We start from the raw sequence: 19,410 nt of genomic DNA, 5'->3' as shown, positions 1-19,410 counted from the left end.
TCCCCCATGTCACATTTGGTCACGATTTCTCTGGACCCCTGTGTGGTACTGACGTCATTTTTGAACGGCCCCTTATTGGTGGAGCTTGCTCCTCAGATGGGATACGGAGAGATGTGACGTTGACGTTTTATCTAACGCTCAAAGCTCTCTTCCTTCTCTACAAATCAAAGAGTGTACATAGTATGCTCTAACTGGAGCATGCCTGCAAGCACGCTCTAGCTAGCGCATGCCTGCCAAGCATGCACTAACTAGTGCATACATACCATGTACACGCTTCCTGGCGCAGAAAACTCCCTATCCCTTATGCAGTAAATGTATGCTTCAGTTAGCGTGTACATGGCATGTATGCACTAGTTAGTGCATGCTTGGCAGGCATGCGCTAGTTAGAGCGTGCTTGCAGGCATGCTCCAGTTAGAGCGTACCATGTACACTCTTTGATTTGTAGAGTTTTTCTGTAGATGACACGTGTACATTAAAACATACGTAGAGTAGTACAAGACACATTGGTATCAGATTGTTTTGTTTAAAGACCATGGCAGGATCATAATTTACTCCCCCTCTCCTATTACAGTGGTCTGTCCACCGCTGAAGTCCAAGACGGTGTTGCCGGAGTGCCGCTTGGAGGGCCAGTCCGTCGAATGTGAGGACCAGCCAGCGCCGGTTGGCACCGTTGCGAGGTTTCGCTGCAAGCCGTTGCACCAGTTCTTGTTCGGCTATTTGCCTGATTCAAGATTTCAGTCACGCTGCGGCGCAGATGGCCAGTGGACCGTGCGTCCGTTCCGATGCGAGCCAAGTAAGTTTAAATTTTCACAAAATTGTTTCGGAATTTTGTTATCTTGTGTCCATATTTTGCCATGTTGGTTGTATTCATATCGGTGTTTGGAAAATTGTTATCAAAACTTCTTTGCAAACTATTTCCCATGGGTGATCCGATGGTGATACAATTTTTTTCATCAACAAGTGAAACTCTTTGCAAGCTTACAAACACATCGGTTTGCAAGGTTTTAAGAGTGTAAAACAAGTATTTATAGTAGGCATCGGACGATATGTGTCCGATATGTGTCACCATGCGGTAACAACATTATTGTTGTATTGCAAAATTGTACTCGGATGTGCATAAAATCGACCTGTTTTACAAGCCCACATAACAGGTTTGTTCACGTATTTTGCTCTCTAGCCAGCACATTTGTATGGGTGAAACACTTCCTGGAACTTCGTGGCCCTAATATCGATACCTCCTAGCAACAGACACGTACTTCGGGCACGCTTCTCAAAACTCACGTACTTTCGGCAGCTTGTGCAACAAACACGCAGTTTCGCCATTTCTAGTCAAAAAGCACGCAGTTTCCGCATTTTCGTCCTGGCGGGCACGGAAATGCATTTTGGGTATTTTTCATGGTTGGGCTAGTGAGGTACAGTCACTAAGTCACCATTAATAACCTCAAAACGGTTTCAAGAGTGATCTGCATTGAAATAGTGCAGGAAGTTTGGAGGTTAAAGGTGGGCCTATATTTAACGACAGATCGTTCCTGAAACCGTTTCCAGGTTATCAATGGTGACTTACAGACTGCACCTCACTTGCACAACCATGAAAGTTACCCAAAATGTATTTCCGTGCCCGCGAGGACGAAAATCCGCAAACTGCGTGCTTTTTGACTAGAAATGGCGGAACTGCGTGTTTGTTGCACAAGCTGCTGAAAGTACGTGAGTTTTGAGAAGCGTCTCCGAAGTACGTGTCTGTTGCTAGGAGGTGTCGATATTAAATATCGCCCACTCAAATGCCCGGGCTCGTAGGCAAAATCCGTGAACAAAGCTTGGATAAAGGGTTAATTGCCTGAGTCGTGGGACCAAAAAGTGGCCCACGAAATTTAGTGTGCACTGAGAAAACCTTACAAACTATTTTGGGCCTTACAAAGAAAAGTAGTTTGTATAACAAAGTATTTTGAGCATACGTAAGCTTACAAAGAAAATACTTCGTGATTTACGAACTATTTCTTCGTGTAACAAAGTATTTTAGTTTGTTATATGTATGCTCAAAATACTTCGTAAGGTTTTATCAAGAGTGTGTAGTGTGCGTGCACCAGACCCCTGATCGGTTTTCCTGCGTAGTTTGCGGGCAGCCGACGGGCAAGGGGATCGGCTTCATTCGGGACGGCAATTTGACGTCGTCCGCCGCGGACTTCCCGTGGCACGTCATCATCTTCGACCTGACGCAAGACATGAAGCAGATATGCGGCGGCACGCTCATCTCAGCCAAGTTTGTCGTGTCGGGTAAGAGTTGCCAGGATCGAACTCTTCCTTTATTCGGGACCATGTAGTCGTTAAATGGTGAACTTGATTGGACAAAAGTACCCGACCCCATCATGCCAGTTTCTTTTGTCGGGCACAGCGTCTAAACTGTTCAATTTGGAGCAGTGGCGTGCGCAGAAATTTTGAAAGGGAGGGGTCAGGCCATGCTTTTTGCCTACTTACAGGGGGGAAGTGACGCAATTTGCCTACCTTCCAGGCGGCTGTCTAGTGGCCGGGGGTCCTGACACCCCCTCCCCCCCTCCCCCGCACGCCACTGAGGGGCGTAGTAAGCGAGCCGATAGCGAAGGCAAAGTGTGGCAATGGCCAAGGAGATCGTGAAGCCATGCTCGAGTGTTCGTTGCAGGGATTACGCACTTCTTCGGGATTATGAAAACTAGGCATTCGTTTTCAAAACGGTTTGCACCGCTGGGAAGAGCTTGAAATGAAGAGTGCATTAGGCTAGTTGGCTTCCTTGATACTTGCTGTTTTAACCTTAAAGAATTGAAGGATTTGCACCAAACAACAACAAAAATCTGAAATTTAATAATAATTTCGGCTGCGCCATTTCCATTGTTAAAACTGCCGCTTGTGTGGGCTAAATTGAGGGGACTCAGGCAGGCCACTACACCTAATGCACCCTAAATTTCATACTTTTTTGACACGTGCAAAGCGTTTTGCAAACACCCGCCTATTTTGCAAAATCTCGAAGAAGTGCGAAACCCCTACACATCGCTCGCGCATGACTTCACCTACTTCCTTGGCCCCGCCACCACGTGTTAAAGGTTCCAAGCCCCAAATTGGCTCGCCGAAGCTACACTGAAGACACACTGAGGTTCCAAACGCTGTGAACATAGCATTAAAATATCGCACCATGCGTGGAATGCGGTGGCCATTGCTCCTAACGTGCAGTCCATCCCGAAAACGCCCTGTGCTAATCCATGGGAATGGGAAGGCATTGCACTTTATGTGCACCAACACTGTGAAAATTTGAGTCGTCACTTGATGACAATTTCAAGGCTAATTTTCCTTACAACAATTTCATCAAAACAATTGATGACTTTGTTGTCACGCCCATGCAATAAGTATAGGAGCTCTGATGAAAATGTCGTCGAATTTCGATGAGACTGTCATCATTTGAAAGTGATGGAAATATCATCCATGTTGTTGTCATAGTGACGATAAATTTTCACAGTGAAGTGACGGCTTTTTCAAAGCGTTTGGATTCTCAGCGTATCCGTTTAAATTGACGCTGTAGCCAGAAAACCTGGCCGGACCGTGTGGTTTGTTTTCTCTTAGACTACTTTGTGCGTACTTATAAATGTTCGATCCGGAAAAATGTAATTACTCACTTATGCTTTCAGCCGCACATTGCTTTCACGATGGTAAGAAGGCACTATTCCCTACAATGTACATGGCCGGTTTCGGCAAAATAAAACGGAGTGTCAGCGTCCCTGAACCAAACGAGCAATACAGAGAGGTGAGGTTATAAGTGGCTCAGCTGAAACTTATCTGGCTCTGGCACCAACGCCAGTCGCCCCGAAGGAACACAAACTAAAGTGTACTCACCTCAGTATACATTCAGAGGTGAAAATACTTGCAAAGAGAAGCATGCTTGGCTACGTACACACCCACAGATGCATTCTTCGTCGAGTATGCACTGCATGTCCCTGTGTTTGTATACTGAGTTCTCTCTTCAGTTTGTTGTGTGTGCGTTGCAGTTCTGGAAGCAGCGCCAGGGGACTACGACCAACACTGCTCTGAGCGTCACCACTACACATATGTACGTGTGACCAATACCCGAGCCAATATCTATTTTTTGCAGTTGGAAAAGATCTACCTGAAGGACTTTGGTGGAATCAAAGAGCTGTATTCGAACGACATAGCGCTGCTGCAGCTCACTGCCGAGGTGGACATAACTGCTGCCACCATGCCTGCCTGTATGGATTGGGGACTCCAGCTTCCGAGCCTGCGCCACCGGCAGCGAGGCGCGGTAGGTGAACTGCAACAAATTGTTGTCACTTTAAAATGACGACAATTTCATTATAAATTAAAAAAGTGATGTCAGCGGGTATATAAGCAGTTATAAGCGAGAGAGAAAAAAGTCCATATAGGTCAGAGAGTGTTTTTGATCACCAACTCCCCACCAGGAGTATACACACTTAGAACCCTACAAAGAACTGCTCGTTGTACTACAAAGAAAACGAAGGCTTTGCAGCCTACGAAGAAAATCGTTTGTAACACAAAGAAATAATTCTTTGTAGGCTACGAAGAACTTCTTCGCAGCCTGCGACGGATTTTTTCTTTGAATTACGAACAACATAGTTTGTATTTCAAAAGATTTCCTTCGCAGGGTGCGAAGCCTTCGTTTTCTTTGTATTACAACGAGCAGTTCTTTGCACACCCTTAAAACCTTACGAAGTATTTTGAGCATACAAACATACGTACAAACTAATTTACTTTGTTACTTTGTTATACGAAGAAATAGTTTGTAAATTACGAAAGTTTTTCTTTGTAAGCTCAAAATACTTTGTTCTTACGAACTCCTTTGCTTTGTAAGGCCAGAAATAGTTTGTAAGGTTTTCTCAGTGTAGGATATTTTCTGTTTATCTGAAATCAGTTTTGTGAGTAAGGGACCCGGTATGCAGGTTGTTGGATTCGGTGACACCTCTGCGAGATCGCACGACAACTTGCGGTTCGGAATGCTGCCTTTCATCAACAGTGCCGAGTGTAAGCGGGACGTCAGCGAAAGTCTCGCCGTTTACAACAAGCTGCCCGATAAGTTCTGCATCGGCTTCGTCAACCGTAAGTTTGGGTTCTCATAGGGCGTCTGTTCGAAAATGTGCGAGTACACGCAGATACGAAAACTCACACTATCAAGATACAACTGAGCTTTTTCTTTGTTCTACGAACAAAAAGCTTAGTATTTTGACAGTACGGCGAAGGTTCACCGTCAAAGCACGCCGGGAACTGGTCACCAGAAAAACACCTGCTTAGAAGGTCCCGGCGTGCTTTGATGGTAAAAACTGCTGGTGAACTCGTCGTATTTTCGACGGAAATCCACTGACTTTTTGAGAAGAATTCTGCGCGTGTAGGAAGTCGACCCCTAAGTACAGTAATTACGCAATTGGGGCGTGCGAAAATGATCCCATTGTTTGTGCTACCTTGAGAAAGCTTCTAGTAAGCTAATTTCTTCAGTTCAGTTGTTCTCGTAAAAAATGACCTAAATGATTGACAAGTTTGTCACAGCAAATCAGCAGAAGGTATAAACATGGTTTTGGTCTGTGGCGTGTCACCGATAGAAACGATCGACATGTTGAAGGTCAACACTGACCTCCTCGGAAAGATAGTTACGACCTTTCTCCCATTTCGTCAATTTTTTTGGGAGGAAAACTAAGATAACTTTTTAAGCGGTCTTGCTACCGCTTCTAGCTCTGCATCCGATCCCACTCATCCGTCCATCCATCCAGTTTCTTTTTCACTACAGTGTGTTGCCTTTCACTGTTTTCAACCCATTGAGCGTTTTAACAAACTCTAAACTGACCTTTGTATTTGGAAATTGTATCATAAATTTCAAAAAGTCACGATGGCCAAGGTTCTGAAATTAATATTATTCTTATTTTTTAATTGTGGGAGTGTTTCTTGGGTGGTAGGCTGCGATTGAAAAAACCTGGGGGCCGGATCTGAGCAAGTACGTTGAGGACCACGATGGTTTGACGTGAAATGCTCCTGCCTCTCGAGTGGCAAGAAGCCTGACCATTTGATTTACAGTGTGTTCAGACACTGTAAAATATTCCGTACTTTTGTACGGAAATGGTACAGAAAAATATAGTACGGAGGTACGGAAAAAAGGTACGGAACGTTCCGTAGTTGGCAAGTACGGACGGTCCAGGCAAATTATTGACCAGACATGTTCCGTATAGTACTTTTCCGTACTTTTTTCTTACAGTGGACTGTTCAGTAGTTTGAGCCCACCCTGTATCGTTGCTCTGCGGCAGGCACCACGGTGGCCAAGGGCGACAGCGGCGGCGGCATCGCCTTCCCCGACGACGACCGAGTGTGGTACCTGCGCGGGGTGGTGTCGCTGGGCAGTTCTCAAGAGACAACAGTCTCTTTCTTCACCAACGTCACTCTGTACGTGCCGTGGATATCGAGCATCATTCAGCGCGGCGAGGTACGTATCAAGACTGCGATTTGGTCTGAATTATAATCACTCTTAAAACCTCACGAAGTATTTTGAGCATACATATAACAAACTAAAATACTTTGTTATACGAAGAAATAGCTCATAAATTACGAAGTATTTTCTTTAATGCTTTGTTATACAAACTACTTTTCTTTGTAAGGCCCAAAATAGTTTGTAAGGTTTTCTCAGTGATGGTTGATCCATTGGTTTTTTTAAAGTGCAATGATGAACTCATTTCAAAAGAAGTAACATTTTTATTGCATTAATGTATGAAATCAGTTATGAGTCACGAATCAATCATGGGCCATGTTGTTTGACGGGCCGCTACGAATCCACGAATGAGCGAATGGATTTTAAATTCGGTATGGGTTTTTCCTCAACCTTCCTTTGTCACCTGAAACAGCGTGGATGTCTGCGCAACGACCACAAGGCCACCTATGGGACAGCTATAAGCAAGGCCTTGAAATTCAACGGAAAATTAGACCTATCTGAGGGCAAGACAAAGAGACCATTATAGGGTCACAATCATCCCGATTCAGATAAAATTGACCTGAGCATGACTTCGTGGTATCTGTAGGGGACACATAGTATGCCTGTCATGTCAAGTAGACGATAGTAAGCGTCAGCCCTCAGGTTAATTCTCCGAAAGGGTTAGCCATGCACACTTCTCAGTGTGTGGATTGGTTATCTCCTTTTGACATCTATAATGTGCTGGAGGCGACCTATTTTGAAAAATAAACACAGACCTCTAGGTCTGAAAACGTTTCCGTCTCACGGTGGCCTTCATGACCTTCCCCAGATGAGCGGGCGTCGTTGCGGCGTGGACGTGAACCAGGCCAGCGTCGTCAGTGGTGAGCCAGCCGGCCAGTTCGACTTCCCCTGGGAGGTGGACGTCTACTTCAAGGAGACCTCCAAGCACAACTTCGAGAGCCTCACAACCGGCGCCCTCGTCAAACCCAACCTCATCATCACGCGTCAGTACACTAGGCACTTTGAATTAGATGGAGGGACTGCTATTCGCACCAGGACAAGTTTTGGTCAGGCCTGAAAGTCTCGAGTCGCGCCAAAATTTGGTCAGATACAAAAGTCCTCGTCGCAAAATGGCTAGGCTTTTGTGTCTACCACGGTTTTTAAGCAATAACCGTGCGGCGCATTACGGCCTTACACGGTAAAAACGGTTCCTGGTTTTCCCAGGAACACCCTGGAAATCGCCTGTGTCTCTACCATAGGCTCCCTGGGAAAACCAGGTACCGTTTTTACCGTATATGGCATCTCTGTCAAACACAAAAGTCTCGCCATTTTCTAGCGTGACTTTTTTGTTTGACCATTTTGTGGCGAGACTTTTTTGTCAGACCAAATTTTGGCGAGGCTTCCAGGTCTGACTCGAACATGGCGAGACTTTGTGTCTCGCCTCTGGAGTGGCGAGAAGTCTGACCTTTGGATTTTAAGTGAAAGCCTATCGGCTAAGTGCCTGCACACTTGTGAGACTGCACGTGCAAGTGTAGACTTCCAAACGCTTGTCGAAGCACACCATGGTGCTTTGCCTCTATCCTCCATGTGACGCATACGCATATGCGTGTGTATTTCAAAAAGTCCCGCCTTGTTCCCCCTAAGACGACTTAAAAACCCTTTCCACCCTCAGAAAACAACCGCGCCCCCTAACCTTAACTCGCTAAAAAAAAGAATGTCTTAAGCGCCTGGCAATGGAATTTTTTGGGGGTTCATCTCGCCAATTTTTTATTTTTATTTTTTTCGAAGCAGCCTTTTTACCTTTTTTAAAAAAGGCCTTTTTTGGCGGCTAGGGGCCCTTTACCCAGGCAAAATTTTTGCTTCGGGCGTCTTTGTTGGGGTTTTGTGTGAACTTTCCCCCTAAACCTGGCCCGATTGGCTGGTTTTGAGGAAGGATTTTGGAAAAGGGAAATTTACATCCTAGCAGTTCAGTTTTATAGGAAAAACACCAAAAACGGCGAAAAACGGTTTTCTCAGGTGCCCTCTGTTTAAGAAGGGGGTCTGGGGCGGACCCCCAGCACGCAATAAAAGCCCAGGGTCAAATGGTTTATCGTAGGGGCAACTTCAAAATTTGGGGGTCTGGGGCGGAGCCTTCCAAGCACAACTCGTAAGAGTCCCAGGCAAGCCGGCAGGCTAGCGTCGAAAAGGTACCTCATGCATTGGACGCGTCAGTATCCTAGCCTTTACGAATTGGAGACGGGACTGCTATCCTACCAACTTAAGATTTTGTAGAGTGAAAGTCTGAGATCATGTAGAAATTAAAAAGTTTATTGCAAATGACAAAAAGTCAGGTTTAAGGGACTAAATACCCTTATATTACGAAGAAAAACGTGCAAAGCTAAAGAGGAAATAGTAAATGTTACGTTTGCACAGAAACTTTTTGGCAATAGACAAAAAATCAATACGAGGCTGAGAGTGTGAAGTGTACATTGTCAGTGTCGTTCTAAAGTTGACAGTCAGGTGTGTAGTGCACATTATCCCAACGCAACCCATTTACAATACCTGTTTTCCTTCCTTTCGAACCGACTCAGGTGCCAAAGTAACTTCATCCACCGGGCAGCCAATCGACCTCGCGGAATACCCCGCCGCGTGGTTGCGTGTAACGTCGCGGCTGAGTGCTCGCGTCAAGGATCTCCAGAAGGCAAGGAACATCAGTGAGGTGAGAACAAGGAAAAATAAACAGGAATTTCAGTGTACACATTTTTCAATTCCACAGGCATTTTGGATGAGTCTCAATGAATAACAGCCAAAGTTCCTTGAATTTCGATATGAATTTCACTGGTTTCTCCAAAAAGAATTGTTGCTCTCAACCTTACTCCGTAAGGCTTCGCCTGTTTTGTCTACCGTGACTTATAGAAGTCATACTAACGCGTTTTTAGAGGCGGCTTTTCACTGAACGTGCTAGAACCTCGATTTCCGACTAACTTTTTAAGGAATTTATGGTCCATAAATAAACGTTTTTAATACAAACTTACCCTTTCTTTTGATTGTTTCATGTTCTTTTTGGTATTTGTGGCGCACAGGTGGTTCGCAGTTTCTTCCCTAGTGACGTCCTCAGTGGATCCGGATTATTCTACAACTTCGTGCTGCTGGAATTGAAACAGCCGTTGCACCTCATGCCTGTGTGTCTGGACTGGACTGGCGGGGCGCTGTTGCTGAAAGAACGCTACGGAATGGTTGGTAATGGGTTCATGAGCTCTAACGTGTTGGAGCTTGATAGGAGGGCACCCTCTTTCAAGCTGAAGACGCTGCCAAAAATTTATTTAGCACCGCGTTTGCGTGCTTAAGCACAAAGTAAAAAACACACTGAGAAAACCTTACAAACTATTTAAGGCTTTCAAAGATAAGCAGCTTGTTATAACAAAGTATTTAGAGCGTACATAAGCTTACAAAGAAAATACTTTGTAATTTACGAACAATTTGTTTGTATAACAAAGAAAATAGGTTTGTACTTTTGTACGATCAAAATACTTCGTAAGGTTTTAATGGGTTTTAAGCGTGCAGATTTGACGATTCGGTTGCCTCTTGCCCGCTCTTGCCTCGATGTGACGGCCATTTCAGAAGCCTGCACGAACCTTTCGAGAACCATATTGTTAACAATCAATCACCTGAAGTCATGATTGGCATAATACAATTTTAGTAGAAATAATCTTTACCGTTGCTCATGTTTTTCTGTGTTTTAAGTCACTTCGAGACAGAGAGCAGGATGATGTGACTATGTGGACCCGTCTGCCTATATTAAACGCTACTGCGTGTAAGAAGAAAGTAACACCACAGCCAAATAGTCATCACATATGCACGTTCCAGAGCGGTAAGTGCAGTCGTAAGGAGATTTGAGTCCACGTATTTATTTTTTTAAAATAAGGTTTAGGACTGGTAAAAGTATGTAAATCCTCATCTACCATATAGCATTCCTTCGGGTTTTTTTTGGGGGAGAAGGCTCAGATCGGCTTCATAACAGTCTGTACGTCTTCGCGGACAACACGTGGTTCCTGCGAGGGGTTGTTTCTCAGAACGCTGCGTCAGACAATGGCACAGTCTCCATCTACACGGACATGAGCGATCGTGGCATAAGAGAGTGGTTGGCAAAGACCAGTGACATGATGGGTCGACCCACGGTGAGTAGAAACGCTCTGGTGCAGTGCTCATGGTACGCTGTTAAAATAAATCCTCGGAATTTAAGAAGGTGCTTCGGTCAAAAATATTGCCGAAGACTTCTTCGTTAAATTTTGAAAATTCTCGGTGATGTAAGAAGATTCTTAGTAAATCTACTAACGTCCATCGTAGATTTACCAAGATTCTAAATAAATGCACAAATATTCTTTGTTTTCAACGAACTACAGTATGTCCATAACTTTTTATAAGAACCCTGGGCAGTATATTTGCTGGAGACAGGAGACACCTTCGTTAAATTCCAATATATTTCTTCACTGTGAAACCAAACGTAGTCCACGTGGACTCGGCACTTCCTGGTGTGGAGTAAGTCCCACACTTCAAGTGTGGAGTTGCTCACAGAGCCCCTATCTCTTCTCTGCAAACTCAACAGTGTACTCAGTACACTCTAGTTAGAGTGTGCTCATGAGTACACTCTAACTAGCGTGTACTCGGATAAGTACACTCTAACTAGCGTGTACTCGGATAAGTACACTCTAACTAGCGTGTACTCGGATAAGTACACTCTAACTAGCGTGTACTCGGATAAGTACACTCTAACTAGCGTGTACTCGGATAAGTACACTCTAACTAGCGTGTACTCGGATAAGTACACTCTAACTAGCGTGTACTCGGATAAGTACACTCTAACTAGCGTGTACTCGGATAAGTACACTCTAACTAGCGTGTACTCAGATGAGTACACACCTAAGCACGCCTGGCAATTTATGCGGCTGAAAGAGTGTACTCATCTGAGTACACGCTAGTTGGAGTGTACTCATCTGAGTACACGCTAGTTAGAGTGTACTCATCTGAGTACACGCTAGTTAGAGTGTACTCATCTGAGTACACGCTAGTTAGAGTGTACTCATCCGAGTACACGCTAGTTAGAGTGTACTCATGAGCACACTCTGCACTGAAATTCGAAGGGTGAGACATCTGACCGATTTTCGGTGATACAAAAAGTATGACCGAAAAACGGTCATACATAAATGTATGACCGAAAAACGGTCGTACTTAAATGTATGACCAAAAAACGGTCAGACATCAGCGAGACTGGCTATTGTTTAGCTTGGGGATATATCAGCCTTTACCTGTGATACACTATAAAGTATGACCAAGAGTATGACCGTTTTTCGGTCATACATCGAAGTATGACCCTTTTTCGGTCTTACATTTCAGTATGACCCTTTTTCGGTCGTACATTTCAGTAAGACCGTTATAGCGGTCAGAAGTCTCACCTTTCTATTTTCAGTGTGACTAGAGTGTACTGAGTACACTGTTGAGTTTGCAGAGTTTGCATGGTGCAAACGTGGACGACTCCACATTTGAAGTGTGGAGACTGCAAACTACTCTACAAACTGAAGTGTGTACTCAGTATGCGTCTACAGATGCATACATGCCAGTACACATCTACAGATGCATACTTGGCTGAGTAAACACCTTCAAATGACTCATCCAAGTATGCATCTGCAGATGTGTACTCAGCTGAGTATGCATATGTAGACGTGTACTCATTTAAGTATGCATCTGTAGATGTGTACTCATCTAAGTACGCATCTGTAGGTGTGTACTTGTAAGTATGCGTCTACAGACGCAAACTGAGTACACACTTCAGTTTGTAGAGTATGCATATGCACCTCTAAGTGTCCATTCTGAAATTTTCACTCCTCCGCATTTCAAGTGCGGAGCTCTCCACGTTTGGTTTTACAGTGTCAGCAGCATCTTGTCTGTTTGTCTATGGCAAATTAATCCATCATCTCCAATTCCGATTGCAGAAGTGCGTTAAGTAATGCTGTTTTCCTTGCAGTGTGGCAACGTGCACCTGTGCGAACCGCTAAGGTCGGGACTGTCCCTCAGCGGTCACATGCCCTGGAGCGTCGCGGTGGAAATTCAAGACGGGACAGGCAACACCGTTCAACGATCTGGGATTCTTATTGAGCCGAACGCTGTCCTCACCGGTGAGTTCGCACTAAGAAGTCTGTGAGACATCTGCTTCACAACTTCGAAGAAAATTAAGGCATTGAAGAATTGGTTCGTATCATGCTTGGTGTCATAAAGAAATACTTCGTCTCATAGAGAAATACTTCGTATCATAAAGAAATACCTCATATCATGTAGCAATGGTTCCTACCATGAAAGAATGCTTCGTGTTATGAAGAAATGCTTCGTATTATTATAGGATTTTTCAGCAGTTCCTGCTTTTGAGCCATTTTTTTGTTGGTTTTACAATGCCTTCGTCTTCCTTGAACACTGTTTTCTGCGTGCTCCCAAATTCTTTTCAACGCATCCGGCGCAAATAAAAACTGTTGTGGCGATTTGGTGTTGAGCGCGTAGATTCATTTTTTTGCCTGTAAGTTATTTGATTACCAGTTTCCGCATCATGCGTATCATTAAGTTTCATTTGCAGATGCCTCAGCTCTCGTCAATCTGACCGCCTGGGACGGCTCCAACAATGACCTTGCGAACTATACCGATTCCTTGTCGGTCCTTTGGACAGACACAAACAACAGGCTTAAGACAAGCAGAGTAAGTGTTGTTGATGTTAAATTATTTGTTTCACCAAAGCTATCGAAAAGGATTGGGAAGTAAAGCTGAGGAAGGGGACTAGGCAAATCCGCGCATTTTCCAGGAAATACATCAACTCTTTGCAGCGTTCTTTTCGAAAGAAGGGGAAATAACTTTGGATTTCGGTGTTCAATTGAATTCTACACAAACTTTGGATAAATTTCAATTAATTACAGCTAATTTTCCATGAACTGGACTCGAGTAAAAGCTACCAGACACCTTTATGTGTCTCGTAATTTTAGGTATCTTTTAAAGTAAAGGTATCATCTCTGCCAAAAATTCTGAGATTTGGTTTGCTACTTGACTTTCAGGTGGTGCGGATCAGCCTGTACGAGAGTGCCGAGGCTCAAAGGAAAAGTAGGCGTCGCTTCGACATAGCTCTTCTCGAGTTGCATCCGGACCAGCCTGTGTTTTCGACCCCCGTGTGTCTCGACCTCAACGGCAACGTGCTTCAACAGCTTGCCACTGGTCAACTGGGCCTGGTAACTTCCTTAAACTGTCATTCGACGAATGTGCCGTGATTTTCTTTAGCATATGATTTGTGCGACATTGTTAACGTCCCATGTAGGTTGAAGCTTGGGCATCTTGGGGACCGGCAAACCACAGCTTGGTCAGTGTGCCCTACATGCTACCAACAGAGTGCAACACGCAACTACAACAGTCCATGAATCGGTCGAGGGAATCCATAGAATTCTGCACTTTGGCGGGTCCCGGCGTTCTAGGCAAGTAATCGATTAGAATGTCACTGAGAATAACGTTATGAGCATAGCGTGAATTGGTGCAATACGTTCATTTTTGTCCCACGAGTTAAGCAATTTTAAGCACATTATTGTTGTTTATACGAATACGTCGCTAATGAGAAAAGAGTCAGTGACGTGCTGAGAGTATGACATTCAGTAAGTGAACAGATTTTGCTATAATAGGACACCATCTGAATTTTCTCAACCTTTAGATTCTGCAGCCCAAGGGGGAGGCTACTTGGTGTCCTCCGGAAGCCAGTGGTTTTTGCAGGGGCTTTTCACGGACTATGCCCGTCTGCGCCACCGCACCATTTTCCTGGCAGCGGACTTCCGCGATGCCGCTCTTAGAAGATGGTTGCGAGGCGAACTCAATAAGCTGAAGAAAGGTGAGCAGAGGTTTCATTTTTGTTAAGTGCTCTAGTAAAAATTTCTGCGGAGAGGCTTTGAAGGCCAGTGGCTGCTAGGGCGACGCTTATTTTGACACCAGACCTCTGACAGTCAGCCAGTCTGCAGATCCATGTTGTCGGGTGAAAAATTAATATACATGTTCACTATAATAAGACCGACCTGAAGAAAGAAGCAAACCTTCGTGATCTTCAGTAACCTGAACTGACTATTGTTGCTTAGGTAGTAAAATGTGAGACCTAAGACGAGCGCTTGTAAGCAGCACTGATAACACAGCTTCGCTAATTTAAACGTGAAAGGTGTGCGGTCGTTCAAAACAGAATCGGACAGAGTTCAATGACCGTCAATGACGGAACTGGCCCCTTAGATTCTGCATGTTTTTGAATTTTTGAGTTGCCTGATCCACTTAAAATTTTGGTCTAAAGTGACTTCTTTTTTCCAATGCAACAACCTACTCTGCTTCGTTCGACTTACAGCTAGTTTCCTATGCACACTTAAAATTTTTAAATTTGGTACAATGTTTTCATTTAAAGCTTCATTGTTAATTTTACTTATTATGTGCTTCATTTCTTTTTAAAAAGGTGTCAAACCATTTAGTATGTAAACATGACCCGAAATGCCTTCACCTTACAGTGACATCCAAGCCGCCGGAGGAGAAAACGCCGACGAATTGTGTCGGAGGTCGACCGTCAGAAACTGACGTAAGTTTTTCGCAAAATGATCCATGAAGCTGAAGAAGGGGATAACTCAATTTTCATCATTTTTCCGGAGAAGCAAAAAACTGTTTGCAGGGTAAACTAAATGCAATCAGATGAATGGTGCAGTTGCATTTTTTTTTGTCAAAATAGACTAAGAATTAACTGCAAATTTTCTAAAGTGTAACACCACTCCGTGACTTAAATCTTTACGTAAGAATGGGCTATGGAACCATGTTTACTAACAAGGGAACCTATTCAGGGGGTACACTCAGATTTCGACCAAACTTTTTTTTTCGTAAGAATAACATATAAGATTAAGAATGCACCCCAAAGTTGGTGCCAGAATACATATCCACACCCCTCCTGACTTTTTTATACCGAAAAAAGGGGTAAAATGGCCCATGATTTTACATGCAACGAGCAGATTTTCGGTCGTAAATGGGCAGTCGCACCAAATTTGTGCAAAATATGATAATATATGAAACAGACCAAAAATTTCTCTCATTTTCTTCACAAGGGGACCAAACTTTGAAGGAAATGACAAAAAACTCGACTTCAAATTTTCTGATTCGATGTCCGAAAATGACCCATACAATGCAAAAAGGCTTATTTTACCCCTTTTTTAGGTATTAAAAAATTGGTAAAGGGTGTAGATATATATCTTGGCACCAACTTTGAGGTGCATTCTCAATCTTATATGTTATTCTTACGAAAAAAAAAAGTTTGGTCGAAATCTGAGTGTACCCCCTGCATAGGTTCCCTTGTAAGTTCTACCAAACGGGGTGGACTCGGAGACAATTCAAGTGGAGCTGAAGTCTGCGTATTACTGTGGTACAGTTTTTGAGTTACCTCAACCTGTTTTCTAAAATAAAGAGGGAGTTGAGTTCATTCTTTCCACATTCGATTCATAAAGATACAAGTAGAGTTATCTCCTTTTACTATCTTAGGCATAACGGAGTCATGTGGACTTTGATTGAAATATCTCCATATTCCAGTGAAATGTAGACCCTGCGTCATGTTTTTCATTTGGATTTTCTCCTAAACTGTTAGGATTGGGTCAAATAATTCGTTGTAATGATGCAAACCATCCTGAAGCACAATATAAAGATACAAACTCAATTTGGAGATAAGTCGAATTAATCCTTTCTTGCGCTTCCTGGGTCAAATTTTAAAAGAAATTTGCTAACGCGGCTTTTCAAAACACTTTAGAAAGCGCGGATAACGTATTACTCGACGCTGGATTCCTTTAGAATCACTAAGAATGAAAGAGTGGACTTTTCCATTCTCAGTGATCTCTCTAGTGACATTACATGGCATTACTGGAAATTGTGGACTTCACTTGGAATCCATGGGTGCGACGTCAGAACAGTGTCACGTTTGGTTGGACATGAACTGCGTCTTGGTTCGATTCAAGGTGATTTCGCCCCGAGTCGATCGTAGGAAGTTGTTGAAGCGAACGTCAACGCCATTCCTCTGGTTCCCAGTGTCGTCACTGTTTTCGTGTGTCGGCAGTGCGGCTTTTTCAACTCGAAGGACGAGCTGCAGGACGACAACGATTTCATCTTCAAGACGTCTAGGAACCGCATGGAGTGGAACGTCCAAGTCCACGTGAATCGTGGAGCTCCCCTGTGGGACGTCCGAGCGGGCGTTCTAGTTCGGACATCCATGGTCCTTACCAGTGAGTGTGTTCCACCTCGAGCTCGTAGAGGAAATGTTGGCTGTATGAAAGCTGACATCTGCAATATGCCTTTTTAAAACGTTGCCCTTACACTTCTTTGACCCGTTCCGTGTATTTATTGTAAAATAAATACCGGAGGGACGGCCATAAGTACGATGCATGCTGTGCGTCCGTCCGAGGACTTCCCACGGTAAAAACGTCCCCTTGGAACTCTAGGAGATTTTCTGATAATCCAAGGGAGCTGAAACGAAACCAAGGGACTCCCTTGAAATTAAGTGCTGATTTCAAGGCACTCCCTTGGAAATTGACAAAACCAAGGGATTCCCTTGGAATCTGGAACGGACACTGTTAAAAAGTTCCGCCAAGGCAAGTTTAGCAAAGCGGTCTTGCCGTGGCCCGGCAGGCGAGGTAGAGATGTGCGAAAGGTTCGGAATCGAATCGAATCGAATCGAATCAGCTCTGATTCGATTCGATTCGCTCCCGGGAAAATTGCTTAAAATCCGAACTATTCGAAAAATTCGAATCGAGGGTAATTCGCCTTCGAATCTTGTCCCTTTCCTCTCCCGTTTGAATCGCGCGCTGCACACCCGCCAGCTAGCTTCTAGACTGAAATTACCAAATACTAATATTTTTATGTGATATTACATTGTAATAAAATATAATTATTTTTTGTTCCACTAATATTTGTTTTGCACTACTGATATTGAACAACGCACTTCCTGTATTGCTCCAACAACAACGTAACGAAATCATGAAATTTTTGCTTGAGATTCGGATTCGATTCGAAAAACAGGGACAAAAATTCGATTCGATTCGATTCGAGAAAAAAGATGCAGATTCGATTCGATTCGATTCGGGGATTTTTTTTCATGATTCGATTCGATTCGAGGGGAAAAAACCTGATTCGCACATCTCTAAGGCGAGGCCGGGCAGAGAGGGGGCAAGGAGGGAGGGGGTGGCTGTGAAGAGTGGGGACTGGCGCGGCGGCGCGGCGGCGCAGGACGACGACGGACGACGGAACCAACACGACCATGCAGTCCCCTCCGAGCGCGCTGAATAGATGGATGGATGGGATGAGATGGGATGAGTGGGATCGGATGCAGAGCTAGAAGCGGTAGCAAGACCGCTTAAAAAAATCATCTTACTTTTAGGAAACTTCTTTTATGAAGCGGTTTACAAAGACTTTTTTCTAATCTGAAATCTTATCTTTGAGAGCTCGCAGCCCAACGAGATGCGATAAAGAGTTGCCCCTTGGTTTGCGGTCTAACTTGTACCTAAAACTCTTCAAAATAAGTTTTGGACATAACGACTTATTTACTGCCTCTAAAAGGAGCTGACGTACCGAATTTAAATTTACAGGTGCGCTGGATCTGTTTGTGCGTTCAACTAACGAGTCCTCAAGCAATGCTATCCCTGCCAGTGATGTCATCGTCAAGTACCTGACGGCCGACGGCAGAGGACCCTTCTCCGTAGAGGTGAAGCAAGCAACATCAATGCAATGGTTCCATCAGCAACTTTCTAGAACCTTTACGATATTTCTGTAATTTCATGGAGATAGATTGTTTTGCTCAGGGAACCATGCTTGGTTTTCCATCGCTCGGTTTACCTTGGATTGCCGATTATAACATACGCAAGCGCGTGTTCAGTAGCATTTCAAAGGGAAGACCCAACGTTATCGAAATGGAAAATGCAACACGACGCACTCTCTTGTTTCAATTCAATTTTTGCCACTAAAAGCCGTCGTTCGCGTTCAAGTGTCTTGGGTGTCTTAGGTCTAGGTGTTAGGTCTAGGATTACCTTTTTGTGCAGACATTTTCTAGTCAGGTAATTTTTTTAACCAAACGATTGATTAATATTTTCGACAATGACTCACCCTCTTCTCTTCGGAATTAGATTAACTAGGGTTGGATGCGTAGCGTAGCCTCTGAGCACTCTTAAAACCTTACGAAGTATTTTGAGCATACATATAACAAACTAAATTACTTAGTTATACGAAGAAATAGTTCGTAAATTACGAAGTATTTTCTTTGTAAGCTTACGTATGCTCAAAATACCTTGTTATACAAACTACTTTTCTTTGTAAGGCCCAAAATAGTTTGTAAGGTTTTCTCTGTGAGAGTTTCATGAATTTAAGTTCACTTTTTATGTCGTTCTACCACGTCCTTAAAAATGTCAACAATGCCGCCACAGGTGCAACGCATCCACCTCCGGGAGCGTCTGGAGGCCTCCTGGCACGAGCTGAACCCCCACCTGCACTTCGACTTGGCCCTGCTCGAGCTCAGCGCCGCCGTCACGCTCATGCCCGCGTGCGTGCCGACGCCTGGCCCCATCACGGCACACTACAATGCCATGTCTGAGGGGCTGGTGAGAGTCCAATACGCGCACATCCAGGGTGTGGAAACGGGTTTGATTTGGCGGGCCATGGCTGCGGCGATGCGTGCACGGCCGTTGTTTGTTGTTTTTTCGTGGTTCCTAGAAACCCACTTTCTAGCTTAAGTAGACATCTTATGCACAAATCCTGTACGTGTACTTCTAAAGTAATGTTGTCTCTTCGGGAAAATAAGCCCGTATTGAAGATTTGATACCCACAGGACGAGTCATGGACATGTTTGTAACTTGTTTTAATTGGCTCGTCCGCGTTCGGGCGCGGCGATTCCGGCCTGAAAACGCCGGGAGAACCTCACTCAG

The 19,410-nt window shown here is 44.2% G+C and overlaps 1 protein-coding gene across 5 annotated transcripts in view; it reads left to right on the top strand.

The window, feature by feature from the left end:
* LOC117644454 overlaps positions 1–19,410 on the top strand; it is a 42,856-nt gene that overhangs the window by 8,954 nt on the left and 14,492 nt on the right. For 4 of the 5 annotated variants that reach the window (XM_034383960.1, XM_034383957.1, XM_034383958.1 and 1 more), the window contains exons 5-24: positions 572–793; positions 2,110–2,271; positions 3,651–3,766; positions 4,112–4,279; positions 4,935–5,091; positions 6,285–6,460; positions 7,272–7,446; positions 9,013–9,140; positions 9,505–9,657; positions 10,166–10,292; positions 10,391–10,599; positions 12,444–12,594; positions 13,044–13,162; positions 13,513–13,683; positions 13,770–13,923; positions 14,154–14,327; positions 14,980–15,047; positions 16,557–16,722; positions 18,082–18,197; positions 18,913–19,086. In XM_034383960.1, the coding sequence (XP_034239851.1) occupies positions 572–793; positions 2,110–2,271; positions 3,651–3,766; positions 4,112–4,279; positions 4,935–5,091; positions 6,285–6,460; positions 7,272–7,446; positions 9,013–9,140; positions 9,505–9,657; positions 10,166–10,292; positions 10,391–10,599; positions 12,444–12,594; positions 13,044–13,162; positions 13,513–13,683; positions 13,770–13,923; positions 14,154–14,327; positions 14,980–15,047; positions 16,557–16,722; positions 18,082–18,197; positions 18,913–19,086 (3,086 nt within the window). The remainder of the gene's footprint in view (positions 1–571; positions 794–2,109; positions 2,272–3,650; positions 3,767–4,111; positions 4,280–4,934; positions 5,092–6,284; positions 6,461–7,271; positions 7,447–9,012; positions 9,141–9,504; positions 9,658–10,165; positions 10,293–10,390; positions 10,600–12,443; positions 12,595–13,043; positions 13,163–13,512; positions 13,684–13,769; positions 13,924–14,153; positions 14,328–14,979; positions 15,048–16,556; positions 16,723–18,081; positions 18,198–18,912; positions 19,087–19,410) is intronic. The other variant, XM_034383961.1, reaches the window with a different exon arrangement.

Source organism: Thrips palmi, unplaced genomic scaffold (assembly GCF_012932325.1).
Source record: "Thrips palmi isolate BJ-2018 unplaced genomic scaffold, TpBJ-2018v1 HiC_scaffold_18, whole genome shotgun sequence".
Lineage (NCBI taxonomy): Eukaryota > Metazoa > Arthropoda > Insecta > Thysanoptera > Thripidae > Thrips > Thrips palmi.
Note: the sequence above shows the minus strand (reverse complement) of the source record. Positions and strands in the feature narration are given on the sequence as shown.